Here is a 24,942-nt window from a genome sequence, read left to right as displayed (position 1 = left end):
TAACCACAGCCGTACAAATTTCAAGGTTTACGTTTTATTGTTACGTGCACAAGTACAGTGAAATGCCTCTCTTGCAAGCTCTTTGCCAACAATACAGTAATCAGTAGAACTATAAAATAAAATAAAACAAAAACATAAACACACAAGAAATAGAACTATGAAGAACACAAGAAGGTAAGTAAAGTGGAAAATATTCAAATCCCTTTAATTTCCCCACATTTTTTTACAATGCGTTACATTCTAAAATGTATTACATCGTTCCCCCCATCAATCTACACACAATACCCCAAAATGACAAAGCAAAAACAGGTTCAGACATTTTAGCAAATTTATAAAATAAAATAAACTGCTGCAGAGCTATTTTCAGGTCTCGCCAGAGGTATTCAATCAGGTTCAAGTCCGGGCTCTGGCTGGGCAACTCAAGGACATTCAGACTTGTCCCAAAGCCACTCCTGCATTGTCTTGGTTGTGTGCTTAGGGTCGTTGTCCTGTTGGAAGGTGAACCTTCGTGCCAATCTAAGGTCCGGAGCGCTCTGGAGCATGTTTTCATCAAGGATCTCTCTGTTCATTGCTTTGTTCATCTTTCCCTCGATCCTGACTAGTCTCCCAGTCCCTGCCGCTATAAAAAACCTCCCCACAGCATGATGCTGCCACCACCAGTTTTTTAGGGAATTTTTTCTAACCACTACAATGCATTGCTTTCTTTTTGGGGTTTTAGGCTGGGTTCTGAATAAGCACTTTATGACATCTGCTGATTATTTAAATACATTTGATTGATTTATTGATTGGTTGGACCGATATGACAGCGGCAATACAATAGCCCTCTTTACAATACAATAGCTGTCACGACTTCTGCCGAAGTCGTTGCCTCTCCTTGTTCGGGCGGTGCTCGGCGTTCGACGTCACCGGTCTTCTAGACATCATTGATCCATTTTTCATTTTCCATTGGTTTTGTCTTGTCTTCCCATACACCTGTTTTCAATCCCATTCATTACCTGTTGTGTATTTAACCCTCTGTTTCTGTCACGTTCTGACCTTAATTTCCTTTGTTTTGTATTTATTTAGTATGGTCAGGGCGTGAGTTGGGTGGGTTGTCTATGTTTGTTTTTCTAGGTTTTGGGAATTTCTATGTTTCGGCCTAGTATGGTTCTCAATCAGAGGCAGGTGTTATTAGTTGTCTCTGATTGAGAATCATACTTAGGTAGCCTGGGTTTCACTGTGTGTTTGTGGGTGATTGTTTCCGTGTCTGTGTTTGTTCGCCACACGGTACTGTTTCGGTTTTGTTCACGTTTATTGTTTTGTATTCATTGAGTGTTCAGTTCATGTTTTTAAATAAACAACCATGGACACTTACCACGCCGCATCTTGGTCCGATCCTTGCTACACCTCCTCTTCAGACGAAGAGGAGGAAAACCCTTACAGTTTCCCCTCATGTCTTTGTCAGAGATTGTTTATTGTAAGTGTAGTGTTTTTGTATAGGTGTGCGACGGGTCTTCGTACCCATATTTGTTTATTATTCATTTTTCTTATTAGTGTTATGGAGCATGTTACTTGGACATTTATTAAAAGACTCCATTTTACACTTCGTTTGACTCTCCTGCGCCTGACTTCCCTGCCACCTATACACATATTTCCGACAATAGCCCTCGAATCCATGTGCTCTAATTCTTTTAGAATATGTTAATTATGGAAAAATAAATAAACAAAAAACTATTTACTATACAGTATCTAATATGTTAACTTCATAGAGTTCAAAAGAACCTAGAAACAACTGGGTAAACGTAGATGCAGTGTGTTTGTGATTCTATGGGTAGTTCCGTTATCAGCGCCAGCCTCAGCTCCAGGAAGGGGAGAACAGACCGTGTGACCCAAGGTGAAATGCCACTTTTTCAGCCATTCATCTACTGTGACTACCTTGTCCCTTGTTCCCCCAAATCTGGTTTTAAAGCTGCCTGAGAAACTGAGTCACACCTATGGGATAAAAATGTCTACTTCTACTACTCTCTTTCTCCCTTTCTCACTCTAGTTCTCTCTCCCTCCATTTCTAGACTGTTTAGACTTGTTTGTGAAAATCTTTCTGAGAATTGATAAGAAAGCGATTGACATTGAAATTGAGAGGGGAAATAGAGAGAGATATGGAGTGTGCCTAGCCCTATTCTAATACATCTCTGGGCCTAGTGCCTGTTTATCTCCAAATCAAGTTTATTGGTTGAGTACACAGATTTGCAGATTTTATCGCAGGTGCAGAGAAATGCTTATGTTTCTAGCTCAACAGTGCAGTAATATCTAGCAATACAATATCAATAAAATAAACAAATAACAGAATGAGTAATATCAGAATGAGTAATATCAGAATGAGCAATGTCAGTCTGGAATATAAATAAAATGTTGAAGTCGGAAGTTTACATACACCTTAGCCAAATACATTTAAACTCAGTTTTTAACAATTCCAGACATTTAATCCAAGTTAGAATTCCCTGTCTTAGGTCAGTTAGGATACCCACTTTATTTTAAAATGTCAGAATAATCGTAGAGAGAATGATTTATATCAGCTTTTATTTCTTTCATCACTTTCCCAGTGGGTCAGAAGTTTACATGCATTCAGTGAGTATTTGGTAGCATCGCCTTTAAATAGTTTAACTTGGGTCAAACGTTTCAGGTAGCCTTCCACAAGCTTCCCACAATAAGTTGAGTGAATTTTGGTCCATTCTTCCAGACAGTGCTGGTGCAACTGAGTCAGGTTTGTAGGCCTCCTTGCTCAAACACGCTTTTTCAGTTCTGCCCAAATTGTTTTTATAGGAATGAAGTCAGGGCTTTGTAATGGTCACTCCAATATCTTGACTTTGTTGTCCTTAAGCCATTTTGCCACAACGTTGGAAGTATGCTTGGGGTCATTGTCCATTTGGAAGACCCATTTGCGACCAAGCTTTAACTTCCTGACTGATGTCTTGAGATGTTGCTTCAATTTATCCACATAAATTTCCTCCCTCATGATGCCGTCTATTTTGTGAAGTGCACCAGTCCCTCCTGCAGCAAAGCACCCCCCACAACATGATGCTGTCACCCCAATTCTTCACGGTTGAGATGGTGTTCTTTGGCTTGCAAACCTCCCCCTTTTTTCTCCAAAATAACGATGGACATTATGGCCAAACAGTTCCATTTTTGTTTAATAAGACCAGAGGACACTTCTCCAGAAAGTACGATATTTGTCCCCATGTGCAGTTGCAAACTGTAGTCTGACTTTTTATGGCGGTTTTGGAGCAGTGTCTTCTTCCTTGCTGAGTGGTCTTTCAGGTTATGTTGATGTAGGACTCATTTTACTGTGGATATAGACACTTTTGTACCTTGTTTCCTCCAGCATCTTCACAAGGTCCTTTGCCGTTGTTCTGGGATTGATTTGTACTTTTTGCACCAAAGTACGTTCATCTCTAGGAGACAGAACGCGTCTCCTTCCTGAGCGGTATGACAGCTGCGTGGTCCCATGGTGTTTATACTTGAGTATTATAGTTTGTACAGATGAATGTGGTACCTTCAAGCGTATGGAAATTGCTCCCAATGATGAACCAGACTTGCGGTCTACAATTATTTTCAGAGGTCTTGATTTCTTTTGATTTTCCCATGATGTCAAGCAAAGAGGCACTGAGATTGAAGGTAGGCCTTGAAATACATCCACAGGTACACCTCCAATTGGCTCAAATTATGTCAATTAGCCTATCAGAAGCTTCTATAGCCATGACATACTTTTCAGTCATTTTCCAAGCTTTTTAAAGGCACAGTCAACTGAGTGTATGTAAACTTTTGACCCACTGGAATTGTGATACAGTGAATAATAAGTGAAATAATTTGTCTGTAAACAATAGTTGGAAAAATTACTGTCATGCACAAAGTAGATGTCCTAACCGACTTGCCAAAACTATAGTTTGTTAGTTAACAAGAAATTTGTGGGGTGGTTGAAAAACAAGTTTTAATGACTCCTACCTACAGTAAGTGTGTATGTAAACTTTTGACTTCAATTGTATATACAGTAGACAGTATAGACAGTGTATGAATAGAAAAGATGTGTACTGCAGTAGTTATATAGGATGAGCCATGACTAGAATACATTATATACTGTTTTAGGATAGAAGGGGCAATACATGGCACAATGTACAGAAAAGTCCTTGAAGAAAACTGGCTGCCCTCTGCAAGAAAGACAAAACTGGGACAGAAATTCACCTGACCCAAAGCACACAGCTAAAGCTACAATAGACTGCCTAAGGAATAAAAGTGAAATGTCATTGAGTGGCCCAGTCAGAGCTCAGACCTAAATCCAATGGAAGAAACCTGCTCCTTTAACTCTCTGTTCCGAACGTGCTAAACGACCAGTTCGTATAGTTTGTCGTACGCTTTTCCTACTTCTCCTCTGTTCCTCTGGTGATGTAGAGGTTAATCTAGGTCATGCAGTGCCTAGCTCCACTCCCACTCCCCAGGTGGTCTCATTTGTTGACTTCTGTAACTGTAAAAGCCTTGGTTTCATGCATGTTAACATTAGAAGCCTCCTCCCGAAGTTTGTTTAACTCACTGCTTTAGCACACTCTGCCAAGCCAGATGTCTTAGCCGTATCTGAATCCTGGCTTATGAAAACAACCAAAAACCCTGAAATCTCCATCCCTAACTATATTATTTTCCGCGAAGATAGAACTGTCAAAGGGAGTGGTGTTGCAATCTACTGCAAAGGTAGCCTACAGAGATCTGTCTTACTATCCAGGTCTGTACCCAAACAATTCGAGCTTCTACATCTAAAAATGCACATTTCCTGAAACAAGTCCCTCACTGTTGCCGCTAGCTATAGACCACCCTCTGCCACAGTTGTGCCCTCGACACCATGTAAATTGATTGCCCCCCATCTATTTTCTGAGCTTGTGCTACTAGGTGACCTAATCTGGGACATGCTTAAACCTTTTGTTGTATTTTGTTGTATTTTCATTTTTGGAAAAATAACGTTCCCGTAGTAAACAGGATATTTTGTCAGGACAAGATGCTAGAATATGCATATAATTGACAGCTTAGGATAGAAAACACTCTAAAGTGTCCAAAACTGTAAAAATATTGTCTGTGAGTATAACAGAACTGATGTTGCAGGCTGAGAAAAATCCAATCCGGATGTGCCTCATGTTTTGAAATCGCTGCGTTCCAATGTGTCCCTATTGAGCAGTGAATGGGCTATCAACCAGTTTACTCTTTCTCCGTATTCCAGAAGGTGTCTAAAGCATTGTGACGTAGTTTTACGCATTTATGTTGAAGAATACCCGCAATCGGCTACATTGCGCAAGTGGTCACCTGATGGCTCCCAGAGTGACTCTCGTGTAAAATACAGAGGTAGCCATTATTCCAATCGGTCCAACTGAAAAACTAATTCTCCCGGTGGATATATTATCGAATAGATATTTGAAAAACACCTTGAGGATTGATTATAAACATTTAACATTTAAGTCATTTAGTAGACGCTCTTATCCAGAGCGACTTACAAATTGGTGCATTCACCTTATGACATCCAGTGGAACAGTAGTGCATCTAAATCTTTTAAAGAGGTGGGGTTTCAGGTGTCTCCAGAAGGTGGTGATTGACTCCGCTGTCCTGGCGTCGTGAGGGAGTTTGTTCCACCATTGGGGGGCCAGAGCAGCGAACAGTTTTGACTGGGCTGAGCGGGAACTGTACTTCCTCAGTGGTAGGGAGGCGAGCAGGCCAGAGGTGGATGAACGCAGTGCCCTTGTTTGGGTGTAGGGCCTGATCAGAGCCTGGAGGTACTGAGGTGCCGTTCCCCTCACAGCTCCGTAGGCAAGCACCATGGTCTTGTAGCGGATGCGAGCTTCAACTGGAAGCCAGTGGAGAGAGCGGAGGAGCGGGGTGACGTGAGAGAACTTGGGAAGGTTGAACACCAGACGGGCTGCGGCGTTCTGGATCAGTTGTAGGGTTTAATGGCACAGGCAGGGAGCCCAGCCAACAGCGAGTTGCAGTAATCCAGACGGGAGATGACGAGTGCCTGGATTAGGACCTGCGCTGCTTCCTGTGTGAGGCAGGGTCGTACTCTGCGGATGTTGTAGAGCATGAACCTACAGGAACGGGCCACCGCCTTGATGTTAGTTGAGAACGACAGGGTGTTGTCCAGGATCACGCCAAGGTTCTTAGCGCTCTGGGAGGAGGACACAATGGAGTTGTCAACCGTGATGGCGAGATCATGGAACGGGCAGTCCTTCCCCGGGAGGAAGAGCAGCTCCGTCTTGCCGAGGTTCAGCTTGAGGTGGTGATCCCTCATCCACACTGATATGTCTGCCAGACATGCAGAGATGCGATTCGCCACCTGATCATCAGAAGGGGAAAGGAGAAGATTAATTGTGTGTCGTCTGCATAGCAATGATAGGAGAGACCATGTGAGGTTATGACAGAGCCAAGTGACTTGGTGTATAGCGAGAATAGGAGAGGGCCTAGAACAGAGCCCTGGGGACACCAGTGGTGAGAGCACGTGGTGTGGAGACGGATTCTCGCCACGCCACCTGGTAGGAGCGACCTGTCAGGTAGGACGCAATCCAAGCGTGGGCCGCGCCGGAGATGCCCAACTCGGAGAGGGTGGAGAGGAGGATCTGATGGTTCACAGTATCGAAGGCAGCCGATAGGTCTAGAAGGATGAGAGCAGAGGAGAGAGAGTTAGCTTTAGCAGTGCGGAGCGCCTCCGTGATACAGAGAAGAGCAGTCTCAGTTGAATGACTAGTCTTGAAACCTGACTGATTTGGATCAAGAAGGTCATTCTGAGAGAGATAGCGGGAGAGCTGGCCAAGGACGGCACGTTCAAGAGTTTTGGAGAGAAAAGAAAGAAGGGATACTGGTCTGTAGTTGTTGACATCGGAGGGATCGAGTGTAGGTTTTTTCAGAAGGGGTGCAACTCTCGCTCTCTTGAAGACGGAAGGGACGTAGCCAGCGGTCAGGGATGAGTTGATGAGCGAGGTGAGGTAAGGGAGAAGGTCTCCGGAAATGGTCTGGAGAAGAGAGGAGGGGATAGGGTCAAGCGGGCAGGTTGTTGGGCGGCCGGCCGTCACAAGTTTCTGTCGATATTATGGAGCTAATTTGGAATATTTTTCTGCGTTTTCGTGACTGCAATTTCCGGGCGATTTCTCAGCCAAACGTGAAGAACAAACGGAGCTATTTCGCCTACAAAAATAATATTTTTTGAAAAAAGGAACATTTGCTATCTAACTGGGAGTCTCGTGAGTGAAAACATCTGAAGCTCATCAAAGGTAAACGATTTAAATTGATTACTTTTCTGATTTCCGTGACCAAGTTACCTGCTGCTAGCTGGACAAAATGCTATGCTAAGCTATCGATAAACTTACACAAATGCTTGTCTAGCTTTGGCTGTAAAGCATATTTTGAAAATCTGAGATGACAGGGTGATTAACAAAAGGCTAAGCTGTGTCTCAATATATTTCATTTGTGATTTTCATGAGTAGGAATATTTTCTAGGGATATTTATGTCCGTTGCGTTATGCTAATTAGTGTCAGTCGATGATTACGCTCCCGCATGCGGGATGGGGAGTCACTAGAGGCACCCCGGTCATCCTACAATCTAAGCTTGATGCCCTCAACCACACACAAATGATCAATGAACCTACCAGGTACAACCCCAAATCTGTAAACACGGGCACCCTCATAGATATCATCCTAATTAACTCGCCCTCCTGCCCCAATACACCTCTGCTGTTTTCAATCAAGATCTCAGTGATCATTGCCTCATTGCCTGCATCCGTAATGGGTCTGCGATCATACGACCACCCCTCATCACTGCCAAATGTTCCCTAAAACACTTCTTCTGAAGTTAGGAACAAATATACACAGGTATTTAGGAAAGCTAAGGCTAGCTTTTTCAAACAGAAATTTGCGCCCTGTAGTACAAACTCAAAAATGTTCTGGGACACTGAAGTCCATGGAGAATAAGAGCACCTTCTCCCAGCTGCCCACTGCTCTAAGGCTAGGAAACACTGTTACCACCGATAAATCCACTATAATTGAGGATTTCAATAAACATTTCAATAAACATTTCCTTACGGCTGGCCATGCATTCCACCTGACTACCCCTACCCCGGTCAACTGCCCTCCACAGCAACCCGCCCAAGCCCCCACCATTTCTCCTTCACCCAAATCCAGATAGCTGATGTTCTGAAAGAGCTGCGAAATCTGGACCCCTACAAATCAGCCGGGCTAGACAATCTGGACCCTCTCTTTCTAAAATGATCTGCCGAAATTGTTGCAACCCTTATTACTAGCCAGTTCAACCTCTCTTTCTTATCGTCTGAGCTCCCCAAAGATTGGAAAGCTGCCGCAGTCATCCCCTTCTTCAAAGGGGGTGACACTCTAGTCCCAAACTGCTACAGACCTATATCTATCCTACCCTGTCTTTCTAAGGTCTTCGAAAGCCAAGTTAACAAACAGCTTACCGACCATTTCGAATCCCACCATACCTTCTCCGTTATGCAATCTGGTTTCAGAGCTAGTCATGGGTGCACCTCGGCCACGCTCAAGGTCCTAAACGATATCATAACCGCCATTAATAAGAGACAATACTGTGCAGCCGTATTCATCACCACATTCTAATTGGCAGACTCGACAGCCTTGGTTTCTCAAATGATTGCCTTGCCTGGTTTACCAACTACTTCTCTCATAGAGTTCAGTGTGTCAAATCGGAGGGCCTGTTGTCTGGACCTCTGGCAGTCTCTATGGGGGTTCCACAGGGTTCAATTCTCGGGCCGACTCTCTTCTCTGTATACATCAATGATGTCGCTCTTGCTGCTGGTGATTCTCTGATCCACCTCTACGCAGACGACACCATTCTGTATACTTCTGGCCCCTCTTTGGACACTGTGTTAACTAACCTCCAGATGAGCTTCAATGCCATACAACTCTCCTTCCGTGGCCTCCAACTGCTCTTAAATGCAAGTAAAACTAAATGCATGCTATTCAATCGATCCCTGCCTGCACCTGCTCGCCCGTCCAGCATCACTACTCTGGACGGCGCTGACTTAGAAGACGTGGACAACTACAAATACCTAGGTGTCTGGTTAGACAGTAGACTCTCCTCCCAGACTCACATTAAGCATCTCCAATCCAAAATTAAATCTAGAATCGGCTTCCTATATTGCAACATAGCATCCTTCACTCATGTTGCCAAACATACCCTCGTAAAACGGACCATCCTACCGATCCTCGACTTCGGCGATGTCATCTATAAAATAGCCTCCAGCACTCTACTCAACAAATCGGATGCAGTCTATCACAGTGCCATCCGTTTTGTCACCAAAGCCCCATACACTACCCACCCCTGCGACCTGTACGCTCTCATTGGTTGTCCCTTGCTTCATATTCGTCGCCAAACCCACTGGCTACAGGTTATCTACAAGTCTCTGCTAAGTAAAGCCCCGCCTTATCTCAGCTCACTGGTCACCATAGCAGCACCCACTCGTAGCATGCGCTCTAGCAGGTATATCTCACTGGTCACCCCCATAGCCTATTCCTTTTTTGGTCACCTTTCCTTCCAGTTTTCTGCTGCCAATGACTGGAACGAACTGCAAAAATCACTGAAGCTGGAAACTCATATCTCCCTCACTAGCTTTAAGCACCAGCTGTCAGAGCAGCTCTCAGATCACTGTAAACAGCCCATCTATCTACCTCATACCATACTATATTTATTTATCTTGCTCCTTTGCACCCCAGTATCTCTACTTGCACATTCATCTTCTGCACATCTACCATTCCAGTGTTTAATTGCTATATTGTAATTACTTCGCCACCATGGCCTATTTATTGCCCTAAATCTTACCTCATTTGCACTCACCGTATATAGACTTTTTGTTGTATTTTTTTCTACTGTATTATTGACTGTATGTTTTGTTTATTCCACGTGAAACTCTGTGTTGTTGTATGTGTCAAATTGCTATGCTTTATCTTGGCCAGGTCGCAGTTGCAAATGTGAACTTGTTCTCAACTTGCCTACCTGGTTAAATAAAGGTTAATTAAAAAATAAGAAAAAAAAAATGTGGGTGGGTGTTGACTTGAATATTGCTGTCTATTAACTTTCCCCAATGAACTTGACAGAGCTTGAACAGTTTTGTAAAGAAGAACGGTCAAATATTGCCAAATCTAGGTGTGCAAAGTTGGTGGAGACGTATCCCAACAGACTCACAGCTGTAATTGCTGACAAAGATGCTTCCACCAAGTATTAACTCAGGGATGGAGACTTTCTCCTAAAAGTGTAGAGTATGGTGCAAGATAAGTGGGGGAAAAATCCTTACTTAATGCTGAGGCACTGACACAACAAAATGTGAAAAACGTTCCAGGGGGTGTAGGCTTTCTATAGGCAGTGGGTTAAGTGGGTTAAGCAGTATGTAAATATAGTTAAAGTGACCAGAATGGGTTTTTGGACACGGCCAGTGTCTAAGGTACCAGATAGAGTACCGGGCGGGTGCCAGCTAGTGACGTCTGTTCAACGGTCTGATAGTCTGGAGCTGTTTTTCAGTCTCTTGGTCCTGGCTTCAATACACCTGTACTGTCTCCGTCTGCTAGATAGTAGCAGGGTGAACAGGCTGTGGCTCGGGGGGATGAGGTCCTTCCTGTAGATGTCCTGGAGGACAGGCAGTGTGCCCACAGTGATGCTTTATAATGCTCTGGATGGTGCACCTGTAGAAGTTTGTCAGGGTCTTAGGGGCCATGCCGAAGAGATCACAGGTTCTCATTCAATTCTGTCTGTCTGTCGCTCTGTCTGTCGCTCTCTCTGTCGCTCTCTCGCTCTGTCTGTCACTGTCTGTCACTGTCTCGCTCTGTCTCACTGCCTCGCTGTCTGTCGCTCTGTCTCGCTCTGTCTCGCTGTGTCTCCCTGTCTGTCGCTTTGTCTCGCTCTGTCTCTGTCTCCCTGTCTGTCGCTCTGTCTCGCTCTGTCTGTCGCTCTGTCTGTCGCTGTCTGTCGCTCTGTGCCGCTATCTGTCGCTCTGTGCCACTGTCTGTCGCTCTGTGCCGCTGTCTGTCGCTCTGTGCCACTGTCTGTCGCCCTGTCTCGCTGTCTGTCACTCTGTCTGTCGCTCTGTCTCGCACTGTATCGCTGTCTGTCGCTCTGTCTCGCTGTCTGTCGCTCTGTCTCGCTGTCTGTCGCTCTGTCTGTCTGTCTGTCGCTCTCTCGCTGTTTGTCGCTCTGTCTCGCTGTCTGTCGCTGTGTCTCGCTCTGTCTCGCTGTCTGTCGCTCTGTCTCGCTGTCTGTCGCTCTGTCTCGCTGTCTGTCGCTCTGTCTCGCTGTCTGTCGCTCTGTCTCGCTGTCTGTCGCGCTGTCTGTCGCTCTGTCTCGCTGTCTGTCGCTCTGTCTCGCTGTCTGTCGCTCTCTCTCTGTCTATCTGTCTCTCGCTCTCTCTCTGTCTATCTGTCTCTCGCTCTGTCTCTGTCTGTCTCTCGCTCTCTCTCTCTGTCTGTCTGTCTCTCGCTCTCTCTCTCTGTCTGTCTGTCTGTCTCTTGCTCTCTCTCTCTCGCTCTCTCTCTGTCTGTGTCTCTCTTGCTCTCTCTCTCTCGCTCTCTCTCTGTCTGTGTCTCTCTCGCTCTCGCTCTCTCTCTGTCTGTGTCTCTCTCGCTCTCTCTCTGTCTGTGTCTCTCTCACTCTCTCTCTCTCTCGCTCTGTCTGTGTCTCTCTCGCTCTGTCTGTGTCTGCCTCGCTCTCTCTCTCTCTCTCTCTCTCTCTCTCTCTCTCTCTCTCTCTCTCTCTGTTAGCTGTTGTTTATCTTGACCATGTTTGTAAGTGGTTTAATGCATTCTGGTCCTCTATAATTTGCAATACTGCCTCATTCCCTCTACCACCTACCACTTCCCTCCATCCTTCCATCCCTTTACTTAGAGCTCAAAAAGGCAAGCAGAAGAAAGAAATTAAGCCTTTGAAAAAGTAAATGATTAAAAAAAATATAGGATGTTTGTGCTAGCAGGGGATTTGACAGCTGAGAGATGGATCTCGTTTGGTTTGTTAATTATCCAAACAAACCCTCAGGATGTCTTACACACACACACACACACACACACACACAGGATTTTGTTTAGCAACTTCAGAGGAGGATGATTAGTCGAGCAACAATTGTGCTAACGGCCTTTAACCTTTATTGCAGAGCTATGGAAAATATTTTCTCTTTAGAGTTGAGTTTTCTACAGCTGTTTTGCCCAATCAAAGGCTCTCATTGAACTCATTCTGAAGCTTAATAACATAAGTGAGTTACAGAGAGGAACCTGATTTTTAGAGAACAGTGTTTTAACTTCTTCCATAGGGGATGAGGAGTAACAATTATAACAATGAACTAACAGGCAACTACCAGAACTCCTCACTACTGTTTGAACAAATCGGAGGCCCCAATGTTCCAATCCACAGAAGTACGACATAGAACAGACAGAATAGACATGATTCGTGGATTGTCGTTACATTGGACACATGCTATGGTCTGCTATGTGTTTTTCTACACAGCTTCGGGTTTTCCAATCACATTCCCTGCCTCTTTTAGCAGCATATACTGAAGTGTGCCACGACAGCACAGTGTGTTCCTGTGTACTTCTAACTGCTCATGAAGTTCATATGTTTCCCATTTGGCTCATCTTCTCAGTCAGAAACACTGCGCCTTCCCATGCCTTCCAGACCCATGTCATTCATCTATTATGCATAAACACGTCTCCATGAGGGAGAGCGAGAGAGAGTAGTGGGGAAATAAGAGAGAGTGAACGAATGTGAACTATAATGAAGGCTAGTGATGAAGATGCGTCTGCGGCTTGTCGGTGCCAAGGCCCAGTGTGATGTTTCGATCACTGTTTATGGCTTTGTCCAGGAGTGAAACCCACCAATGCAGTGGCATTCTCCGTGGCTGGGCATTCCCATGGAGCCCTGGGGATTACTGACTTTGACTGTTGAAATTTAAAGTTACTAAATTAATGTTACCGTGTGATTTACACTGTCATGTTTAGATTGTTTCAAGAGCTCATTAAGAGCTGAACATTTGTAAATGTCTTATTGTACTGTACGGGTTATGGATATAATTTTACAGGGAGCTAAAACTGTTCGTCAGGTGGCGGTCATTTCTAAGTGAGGGGCAGGTCAGATGCGCTCCTATTATTGTGTTGATTAGATTCGAGAATGTGTGTGGAAGTGTTATTATTTTGTTTCGGTGTTTGGGCCAAGCAGAGTGATGCTGTTAAACGATGGGTGTTGTTGAAATTTGGATCCACCCTGGGAAGGATAAACGTTAAAGGGAATTTTTAGTTCATGTAGTCATTTTTAACCAATCTCCAGACATATGCTATAGTGGTGTTTATTTTATTTATAGACAGATCATTTTGTAACTTTTTACATTGAAGACTTCTGTTATGTACTCTTTGTAGTCCTCATATTTCAGAGTAATATTCCTTGAATTATTCTTTGATGTAATGGTCTAATGGTAAATGTTATTACACTACACATAACAAATGTTTGGGTCCTAACTTTGCATATTGTGTCAAAGAAGGGGGTCGAGTGATAAATGGCAGATATGTGAGAGCAGAACTAATAAACGGGCTCTGCCTGATCACTAAAATGGCCACCCCGATCAGAACTACAGATCACAAAATGGCCGACTGCCAAACCTACAAGTCCCAGAAGCAAGGGGAACCCTCAGAAGGTGGAGCCGACCCACAGATAGGGTCAAGAAAAAACAGGAAGAGAGAGAGAGGGCTGGAAGGATCTATGAACTGTAGAGAAAGAGACAATAGATATTGACTGGATTTACCATGTATGAGCTGGACTGTTTTGGACTTACCTGTTGGCGTTTGGACCGACAACCTGATTCGTGTACCGAACCCTGCTATCCTTGACCTTGCCTACGGCCTGAGTGGACCAGGACGGAGAAACAAACACACAGGTACTGTCCTGTTCGAAATAACTCTCATTCTGGGGTGATTTGGTGACAGTTTCCCACTTAATTTGTGACAAACGCTCATAACCTTGAAGAGGCTTGCCACACGTGGTGGAGAATGCGGGCAATGGACTAACCATACCGCTGGTTAGGTAGAAAAAGAAAGAAATGTTCAGTTAGCACTCCAAAGGGGAGTCGGGTTTCTTTTGTGGCTTTGTTTGGTTAGGACAGTTTCTCAGGAAAAGGAGTATGGAGGGAGCCATACAGGCCCTGTTACAAGCGGCGGTCACCCAACAAGAGGCAACTAGAGCTCAATAAATAGCTCATCAGGATGCAATGCGAATGTACCAGGACACGTTACAGGTCCAGCACCGCACCAACCAGCTGCTCAGAGAAGAGCAAAAGAGAAAAACCCATGGAGTTAAGAGAAGGCCTAAAGGAGCTAGCGGACCAAATTGGGGCTCAGTTACCAGCTGCCAGAGGCGGGCCAATCATTTTCTTAAAAAAATGACAGCACAGGATGATGTGGAATCATATCTTACCACCTTCGAAAGGACGGCAGAGAGGGAGAAGTGAAAGAAGAATGGGCAGGGCTTCTGGCACCATACCTGGCAGGGGACGCTCAAAAAGCGTATTTCGACCTGGAGTTGAAAGATGCACAGGATTACGATAAACTAAAGGGAGAGATTCTGAATAAACTGGGAGTGACCGATACCGTGAGGGCACACCACTTCCACCAGTGGTCCTACCGACCTGGACAACCTCCCCGAACACAGATGTTCGACTTGATTCACCTGGCACGGAAATGGTTGCGACCGGAGACCCGTTCCTCCGCCGAGATCGTCGAGACCATCGTACTCAACCAGTTTCAGCGAGGTCTACCCCAAGAAGTGAGACGATGGGTTGGCCAGAACGAGGTACTTTCTGCCGACCATCTAGTGGGCTTGGTTGAACGGTATTGTACGGCAGGAACAGCTGAGCAGGCACAGGAGGAAAGATTCCCATTCCCCAGGAATGGGCAAACCAGCGGACAGGGTAAGACTGTCCCAACATGTGGAGGGGGAAGAGAGCAGCGGTGGGCCATGAAGAAAGAATCAGTATCGGGCCAAGACACTAAGGAAAAAAACGGAAACCGGGACCGGAGATTGAGGGGGTCTCCCCCCGAACCCCTATTATTTGTTACAATTGTAATCGACCAGGACATATTGCAGCCTACTGCCCTATTAACCTCTTCAGTCGACCCTCTACTTTTTTGAACATTTTGTTAAAAATCGCGCAACATTTCAGCGCCCTGCTACTCATGCCAGGAATATAGTACGTTCATATGGTTAGAATGTGTGGATAGGAAACCCTCGGACGTTTTCAAAACTGGTTAAATCACGACTGTGGCTATTACATAACGTGCGTTACATCGGAAAGCGCAGGAAAACCTGATCACAGAAAATGGAAATAAATATCCTTGCGCCACTTCCAGCAATTGTTAACAGTGAGCCGAATTAGATAAGACCGAGCATTCAACTCCCACAGCATCCCCGTGTTGTCGAGAGTCTTGTGAATTTAATCATCTTTGATTCTTGGTTGAACCGAAAGAGGGGCACCGCTTACCTCCGGTCTCCGCCCAGATCATTCCGGAAGAGCTCTCTCCTGAAATTTTTTCCAAGACGACAGCTAATGATATTTACATCGCCTACGGATGATTTTTATCGCTTATTAACGTTTACTAATACCTAAAGTAGCATTACAAACGTATTTCAAGTGTTTTGTGAAAGTTTATTGTCTACTTTTTGAATTTTAAAAATGACGTTACGTTGTGAAATCGCTGTTTTTTTCGTTTATCACACAGTCTACATATAACGATATCTTGGCTTTATATGGCCCGATTTAATCGAAATAAAGACCCAATAGTGTTTATGGGACATCTAGGAGTGCCAACAAAGAAGATGGTGAAAGGTAATGACTGTTTTCTATTTTATTGTGCGGTTTGTGTAACGCCGAAATGCTAATTATTTTGTTTACGTCCCCTGCTGTGCTTTTCTGTTGTAGTGTATTGGTGCATGCTATCAGATAATAGCTTCTCATGCTGTCGCCGAAAAGCATTTTAAAAATCTGACTTGTTGCCTGGATTCACAACGAGTGTAGCTTTAATTTGATACCCTGCATGTGTATTTTAATGAACTTTTGAGTTTTAACTAATACTATTAGCATTTAGCGTAGCGCATTTGCATTTCCAGAGCTCTAGTTGGGACGCAAGCGTCCCAAGTAGAGGCAACAGGTTAAAGAAGAGCCAATGCAATGAAAAAAGAACATGGTATATGGTATGCATGTCCTGTTGTAACCACTGTACTTGAAAGATCAAGAAACAAACATATGTGCAGGGTGAAGGTTGAAGGGAAAGAGGTTCGAAGCATTGCTGGGTTCCGGCAGTATGCTAACCCTGGTCGTTGCAAACTTAGTGTAAACTGGATACAAGTCAGGATATCAGTGTTAAATGCATTCATGGGGATACCCGTCTGTACCCCACAGCCTTAGTGAGCATACAAACAGAGGACGGTCTGCTGGATTATGAGGTCGGTGTGGTCCCAAAGATGCCATATGATGTAATATTGGTTAGATACTTTCCTATCTTTGCGAAGTTATGCCAAAAGAATGGCATATTTGAGAAGCCAACAACCCTGACCAAGCAGGAAGAAGCATGGGGTCTTCAACCAAAGCCAAGAAAAGAGGTATCCCAGGGGCCAACGTCACAGGTACTAGTAGGGGAGGATGAGGATGAAGTGGAAAACCTTGTTGATAATGAACAGCCTGGTACTAGTGGGGCTGGGGTCAATCTGGACGACGATCTAGAACCAGCAGACCTGGCAGGGTCCTTGACTAATTTCGGGACAGCCCAAAACCAGGATCCAACCCTGCAGCAAGCCAGAGCAGAAGTGCAGGTCGTAGATGGTACTCCCATAAATGATGGGATGATGCCTAATAGTTTTCCCCACTTCATTATGAAAAGGGTTTGGTGTACAGAGCCTCAAAAATAGGGGTTGATATGGTTGAACAGTTGTTGGTCCCGACCCGGTACTGGAGGACAGTACTGGATCTAGCTCATGGGCACATTCTGGGTGGACACCTTTGTATCGATAAAACCCGAGACCGGATTGTAAGGAGATTTTACTGGCCAGGAATCCAGGCTGAAGTGGCTCGGCATTGTGGAGAGTGCCCGGAGTGCCAGTTAACAGCTCCCCGACCAGCTGTTAGAAGTCCGTTAGTGCCACTCCCCATAATCGAAACGCCATTTGAGAGGATAGCGATGGATATAGTGGGCCCACTACCCAAATCCGCCAGAGGGCACCAATACACTCGGGTCATTCTAGATTATGCCACTCGCTACCCAGAAGCCATTCCCCTTCGGACGATGGCTTCCAAAAATATCGCCAAGGAATTAGTGCTCTTGTTCACCAGGGTAGGGGTTCCAAAGGAGATCCTTACTGACCAGGGGACCCTCTTTATGTCCCACCTTATGGCGGACCTTTGTAAATTGTGGCAGGTGAAACAGTTGAGGACATCGGTTTACCATCCTCAGACGGACGGGCTGGTTGAGAGATTCAACAGGACCCTGAAGTCAATGCTCAGGAAGGTAATCGATAAAGATGGGACAAACTGGGATTGCATGTTGCCGTATCTGATGTTTGCCATTAGAGAGGTTCCTCAAGCCTCGCTGGGGTTTTCTCCCTTTGAGCTGGTATACGGGAGGCACCCCCGGGGAATCTTAGACATCGCCCGGGAAACCTGGGAGCACCAATCCACCCCGTATACTAGTGTCATAAAGCACGTCATGGCAATGCAAGACAGGATAGCCAAAGTCATGCCCATCGTCCGAGAGCACATGAGACAAGCACAAGAGCACCAGCGGCACACTTATAACCGGCAGGCTACCCTGAGAGAATTTCAACCGGGAGATAAGGTGTTAGTGCTGATCCCCACTGTAGAGTGCAAACCACATGGAAAGGACCATATGAAGTACTGGAGAGAATAGGATAAGTTAATTATCGGATCCGACAGCCAGGTCGACGGCCCCAGGAACAGATCTATCACATAAGAGAGAGAGAGAAACACTAATGGTCACATACCCCCCACACACTCAAGAGACAGCCAAAGTAAATATTTCACCTACTCTGTCCCCAGCACAAGTACAGGAAGTAAAGACCCTGATCCAGAAAAACAGAGTTGTGTTTTCAGAGGTACCTGGCCGAACTGAGGTTACGGCTCATGATATCGTTTCGCTACCAGGGAGAAAAGTGAGCATGAGGCCATATCGGGTACCCGAGGCTCGACAGGCCGCGATTAGAGCAGAGACAGAGAAAATGTTGACAGCTGGAGTGATTGAGGAGTCACATAGTGAGTGGTCTAGCCCAATTGTGATGGTCTCCAAGCCCAAGTCTTTGCGGTTCTGTAACGACTTTCAGAAGGTAAATGAAATCTCCAAGTTTGATGCCTACCCCATGCCCCGAGTAGATGAACTACTGGAGAAAATTGGTAAAGCTCGGTACATTACGACCCTGGACCTGACAAAAGTGTACTGGCAAATTCCTCTGACCCACAGGGCCAAAGAAAATACAGCCTTTGCAACCCCTGACAGTTTGTTTCAATACACCGTCATGCCATTCGGCTTACACGGGGCCCCAGCCAACTTTCAATGGCTCGTGAACAAGGTCCTAAAACCGCACCAAGCATACACCGCAGCTTATTTAGATGACGTGGGGATCTACAGCCCAGATTGGGAATCCCACTTACCCCGGGTACAGGCGGAGTTAGACGCCCTTAGAAAGGCAGGGCTTACGGCGAACCCTGCCAAGTGTTATTTACATTTACATTTAAGTCATTTAGCAGACGCTCTTATCCAGAGCGACTTACAAATTGGTGCATTCACCTTATGACATCCATTTGTTATGTGGGGTTAGAGGAAACAGAGTATCTGGGATACGCCGTGTTAACTGGGAACTCGGTTAAAAACTAGCTCCAACTGGGAAAATACATTTTGAACGGTCATCCAACTCGGAATTCCAAGTCGGGAACTCTTTCTAAAGCTCAGACTTTCCAACCTGAAGCTCACTGAGGTCATGATTCCACCTCGTTTTTTTGTTTGAGTTCCCAGTTGTCATGGAAGCACCATAATACCGTACAAAGTGATCAAAATGACTGGCTACTTTGACACTGACAAACAGATTCTGAGATCAATAAAAACGATATTGTCTTGAATCCATCAATAGCCTAGGCCTAGGTGTGTGGAGACACATATTGTAGGCTACAATATAAGGAGGAAATTATAGTCCTAAAAATGATTTCCAGTTACATTGACTCAACCAATGATGCTTAGCTCACTCACTGGTGATGGCCGATGCGCCCGTGCCAAAAGCCTCTCTCTCGTTTTACTTTGTATAGCAATATTTCGGTAGCCTACAGCAGACAGATTAGTCTTCTCTTTTCAGCAGGAGCCATTTGCTTTTCAATCTGTGTTTTCCAGCGATTGTATTTGAAGTATTGCGAAAGGCCTGTTTTGTCTGCATGCTGTTTGTTCACTGACAGATTTTCCTCGCGTTCCCAACTGTACGCAATACCTTGTTATTGGGCTACACCCCACAGCTAAGCCATTTTTAAAGAAGCTGTTGATCGTGTGTGGCTAAATGATATGCTTTCTCATGGTGTAGTAGGCTATTCTAAATTATTTTATTTAATTCTGAAAAGGCCGCAGTAATTCTATAACTTTGGCAAATGTTTTTCAATTGACCAGGGGTGCTGCAGCTCCTCAGAACCCTGCGCAAGCTATGATTCTGTAAGGAAATAAATTATGAAGCAAGGCTGGTGAGATGATAGTTGCAGGCTCATTCATGTCTATCAGAGCAGGGAGAGGGAGAGCGATCATAGAAAGGGAATCTCGTTCCAGTTCTGTGAGAAACACAGGCGAGCTTCTCACAAGGCCATGCATTGGTCTCAAACATAGGTTACCATGTTGTGCAAACCTGATATCGTACCTAAACCGGCCGCACGCGTGCACCATCATGCGCACATTTTGACACACAGGTTGAATCATCAAAACAAACTGAACCAATTATATTCATTTGGGGACACTTCAAAAAGCATTAAACATTACTGGCAATTTCGGTAGCTAGCTTGCAGTTGCTAGCTAATTTGTGCAATTTAGCTAGCTTGCTGTTGCTATCTAATTTGTCCTGGGATATACAGTGGGGCAAAAAAGAATTTAGTCAGCCACCAATTGGGCAAGTTCTCCCACTTAAAAAGATGAGAGGTCTGTAATTTTCATCATAGGTACACTTCAACTATGACATACAAAATGAGAAAGACAATCCAGAAAATCACATTGTAGGATTTTTTATGAATTTATTTGCAAATTATGGTGGAAAATAAGTATTTGGTCACCTACAAACAAGCAAGATTTCTGGCTCTCACAGACCTGTAACTTCTTCTTTAAGAGGCTCCTCTGTCCTCCACTCGTTACCTGTATTAATGGCACCTGTTTGAACTTGTTATCAGTATAAAAGACACCTGTCCACAACCTCAAACAGTCACACTCCACTATGGCCAAGACCAAAGAGCTGTCAAAGGACACCAGAAACAAAATTGTAGACCTGCACCAGGCTGGGAAGACTGAATCTGCAATAGGTAAGCAGCTTGGTTTGAAGAAATCAACTGTGGGAGCAATTATTAGGAAATGGAAGACATACAAGACCACTGATAATCTCCCTCGATCTGGGGCTCCACGCAAGATCTCACCCCGTGGGGTCAAAATGATCACAAGAACGGTGAGCAAAAATTCCAGAACCACACGGGGGACCTAGTGAATGACCTGCAGAGAGCTGGGACCAAAGTAACAAAGCCTACAATCAGTAACACACTACGCCGCCAGGGACTCAAATCCTGCAGTGCCAGACGTGTCCCCCTGCTTAAGCCAGTACATGTCCAGGCCCATCTGAAGTTTGCTAGAGAGCATTTAGATGATCCAGAAGAAGATTGGGAGAATGTCTTATGGTCACATGAAACCCAAATATAACTTTTTGGTAAAAACTCAACTCGTCGTGTTTGGAGGACAAAGAATGCTGAGTTGCATCCAAAGAACACCATACCTACTGTGAAGCATGGGGGTGGAAACATCATGCTTTGGGGCTGTTTTTCTGCAAAGGGACCAGGACAACTGATCTGTGTCAAGGAAAGAATGAATGGGGCCATGTATCATGAGATTGAGTGAAAACCTCCTTCCATCAGCAAGGGCATTGAAGATGAAACGTGGCTGGGTCTTTCAGCATGGCAATGATCCCAAACACACCGCCCGGGCAACGAAGGAGTGGCTTCGTAAGAAGAATTTCAAGGTCCTGGAATGGCCTAGCCAGTCTCCAGATCTCAACCCCATAGAAAATCTTTGGAGGGAGTTGAAAGTCCATGTTGCCCAGCAACAGCCCCAAAACATCACTGCTCTAGAGGAGATCTGCATGGAGGAATGGGCCAAAATACCAGCAACAGTGTGTGAAAGCCTGGTGAAGACTTACAGAAAACGTTTGACCTCTGTCATTGCCAACAAAGGGTACATAACAAAGTATTGAGAAACTTTTGTTATTGACCAAATACTTATTTTCCACCATAATTTGCAAATACATTAATTAAACATCCTACAATGTAATTCTCTGGATGTCTTTTTCTCATTTTGTCTGTCATAGTTGAAGTGCACCTATGATGAAAATTACAGACCTCTCATGTTTTTAAGTGGGAGAACTTGCACAATTGGTGGCTGACTAAATACTTTTTTGCCCCACTGTAAATGTTGAGTTGTTATGTTACCTGAAATGCACAAGGTCCTCTACTCTGACAATTAATCCACACATAAAACTGTCAATCAAATAATTTCTAGTTCTTCTCCTCCTTCCAGGCGTTATATGTTGATTGGCATCTAACTTTCATAGTTACCACGACGACCAACCAAACTCAGATCGTCTTTCAATCACCCACATCGGTATAACCAATTTGATGATGGCACGTGGGTATCTGCTTCTATAAATCAATGAGGAGATGGGAGAGGCAAGACTGGCACCGCATTCAGCGTCACAAATAGAACTGACTTCTATTTTAGCACTTGGCAACGCAGACGGTCGTTGGTGGGTGTGAGCAGTGTGGGTGCAATAATTGAATAACATGTATGTTTAAATGTATTTTGCAACGCTCGCGCACGCGACGCGAGCAGTGTGGTCAGCATGTTAAGCTCGGGCCGGCCCAACACGAATCAACCTTAAACTTTGATAGCCTTATACATTGCAAAAAGTGACAATTATTTTTCATGCCATGAGAGGTACCGGAACCGGCCAAATGGGTCCCGGAACTGAACAGTCCAAATTAAGCACTGGTTCTGCTCCCGTAGTGTAGTTTGTGACAATTGTGTTTTAAAAGCAGAGAGCTCCAGGCAGCATATGGCATATGGTGCTTATGGTGCTATGTATTATTGATATCACAGCAGTGGCCAGCTAACTCTCAGTGCTCAGGGTGATGAGGCATAATGTGTGATTTATTTTCTTTTGGCCTGCAGTGATCTTCAAGCAGCCTCCTTTGAGACGTGGCTGAGGAGATTGGAGTTTTGTGTCTCTTTAAAGATTCAGAGATGAAAGAGTGGGTAGCTAATGAGCAGCATGGCTTGCTGAGGAGTGAGACAGAAAGCAGAGGTGTAACGCTCCGTCGGAAGAAGTGGCCCAAGATGCAGCGTGTTGAGTGTTCATACTTTATTTCAACTGACCACAAAACAACAAAGGGAACAACGAACATCACATTCTGACGGCTACACAGAGCTAAAATAAAACAACATCCCACAACCTAAGGTGGCAAAACAGGCTGCCTAAGTATGATTCCCAATCAGCGACAACGATAGACAACTGTCCCTGATTGAGAACCATACCCGGCCAAAACGTAGAAACACAAAACCTAGAAATAAAGAACATAGAATGCCCACCCATATCACACCCTGACCTAACCAAAATCGAGACCGAAAAAGCTCTCTATGGAGGGGAAAGAGATTGAGGGGTGAAGAGAGGGAAGGAGGGAGAAAGGAGTGAGATGAAGACAACAGGGAAAAGAGAGGGATGGGTAGGCTGTAGGAAGAGAGAGCCAAAGTGATAAAAAATGGTAGACAGATAAACAAAGAAAGAGAATGAATTTGGAGTCAACAGGTAGTGTGGTGGGTGTGGTGCATGGTCAGAGGTCGTGTGTGTGTGTGTGTGGGTTTGTTCGTCTCTGAAGGTTTGTTTGTTAGGACTGGATCCTCTATTGACATTCAGCTTCAGAAACAGCCAGAGGAGACTCAATAGTGGTGTGTGTGTGTTTATAGGTGTGGCAGCAAGGAGTGTCTTTGTCTCTTTGTGGGACTCCCACCCCAAGTAACTTAGTAGCAAATCTCTAAAAACCCCTAGTTAAAACTCTTTTGCCCACCCACTTTCATACGTAAACATCTCTCACAGCATATATTTATTATGTTTCACAAGTGCTAGTACTCTCACTCCAAGCACATTTCAGGATTCTAAAGTTGAATTTTTTCTTCCAAGTTAGAAGTAGAACATTTGAGTCTACGTTTCTTTCAGTTTGAAAGTGTCTATCAGAGTAATTCTCCTCAACTCTCTCCATTGTCTGTAGTTCAGTGCAACAGCTCAGTTTATCATCGACCACTTAAGAGTCCTTTCCTCTCTGTAATCTAACAGTCAGCCTCTCTCTCCTCTTCAGGCTACAGCCTACCCATTGATCTCTCATTGATCCCACTGCCCTTCTCCTCGCCTCCTCTTAGTTTGAACTCTTATCTGTCAGCCCCTAAGGATTAAGCAGCTTTGTGCCAACAGCACAGTGACTGAACAAGTGCTCCCGAACGTCCCCTTATTGAGTCACACTCTCCAGGTGGGCATTGTCCACTAAGCTCTGATCTAGGATCAGATAACACTTCACAATTCTAATCCTCAATCATGAACAATTAAACAGCAGAATTGACTTCAGATCAGATAAGTGTTTAGTGGTCACATCACCCTACTGCAGGTATAATCGCTCTCACTCACCTTTCTCTTTGGTCGCAAAGGTGGGCAGCACGTGGAGGGGTTGTCCCCTCCCCCTGTCTTCCCTGCTACAGAGTCATTCTTCAGCGTGCGTACGTGGGACACCATTCTCTTCATGGCTCTGTCCTCAGTCCCGAAGTTGGGCTCCATGGGGTCCTTTGTCCCCCGTGTCCTCGCACCCTTGTCTGTTAGCACCTGGTTGGTCTGTGTGGGACATCCTAAAATGAGGTGCGAAGGTGCCCCCCTCCTGCTCCCCAGCTCCAGGTAAATGTGAACACAGACACAGAGAGCGGTGAGGAGAAGACACAGGCGCAGAACCAGTCCTCTAGTCAGTCTGTCTCTCCCCATGCCTGGCCACATCTCTCTCTGTATCCCTCCCTTTTTCCTGTTCCTCTCTTTCTAGCCTCGGTCCATGTTCTGAACAGTGAGATTGTTGTTCTCTGTCTCTATCCCATTCTTCCTCTCCTCCTCCTTGGAGTGGTTAGTCTTTCTCCTGTCCTCCTTCTTTCCCTCCTTCCCTCCACTTGGAAGTCCACAGTTTGATCAAGATAGGCAGGAGCAGTGCTGAAGGTTTGTGGAGGAGGACACCTGCTCTTCGCAAAACAACTACCTCAGTCTGTGTGTGTGTGTGTGTGTGTATATATGTCTCTCTTTCTCGACTCCTTCCTGTGTATGTGTGTGTCAGTGTATGTGAGCCTCTGCACACAACTCGTGGAAAAGAGCATGTGGCTTTCATTGAAAAGTTTGGAACTTCCCCTTCTCTCTCCTAGCCCTCACACCTCTTTCTCGCACACACCCCTCTCACTCCATCTGTCCCCTCCCTCTCTATGTTCCCCTGTGTCTAGGGTTACTGTAACTCCACACTGGGCAGGGCCAACACATCCACAGCTTGCTGTTACCAAGGCCTCACATTCTCTCTCTACTTAAACTCTGTTTCA

General features: G+C 45.0%; 1 protein-coding gene across 1 annotated transcript in view; it reads right to left on the bottom strand.

Annotated features, from left to right (window-relative positions):
- LOC115108039 (probable methyltransferase-like protein 24) overlaps window positions 1–24,737 on the bottom strand; it is an 86,308-nt gene extending 61,571 nt beyond the window's left edge. The window contains exon 1 of the mRNA XM_029631925.2: window positions 24,008–24,737. Coding sequence (XP_029487785.1) covers window positions 24,008–24,364 — 357 coding nt within the window. The 5' untranslated portion in view covers window positions 24,365–24,737. The remainder of the gene's footprint in view (window positions 1–24,007) is intronic.
- Between the last annotated feature and the right edge of the window lie 205 nt (window positions 24,738–24,942).

Source organism: Oncorhynchus nerka, linkage group LG24, assembly GCF_034236695.1.
Source record: "Oncorhynchus nerka isolate Pitt River linkage group LG24, Oner_Uvic_2.0, whole genome shotgun sequence".
Taxonomy (NCBI): Eukaryota; Metazoa; Chordata; class Actinopteri; order Salmoniformes; family Salmonidae; genus Oncorhynchus; species Oncorhynchus nerka.
Note: the sequence above shows the minus strand (reverse complement) of the source record. Positions and strands in the feature narration are given on the sequence as shown.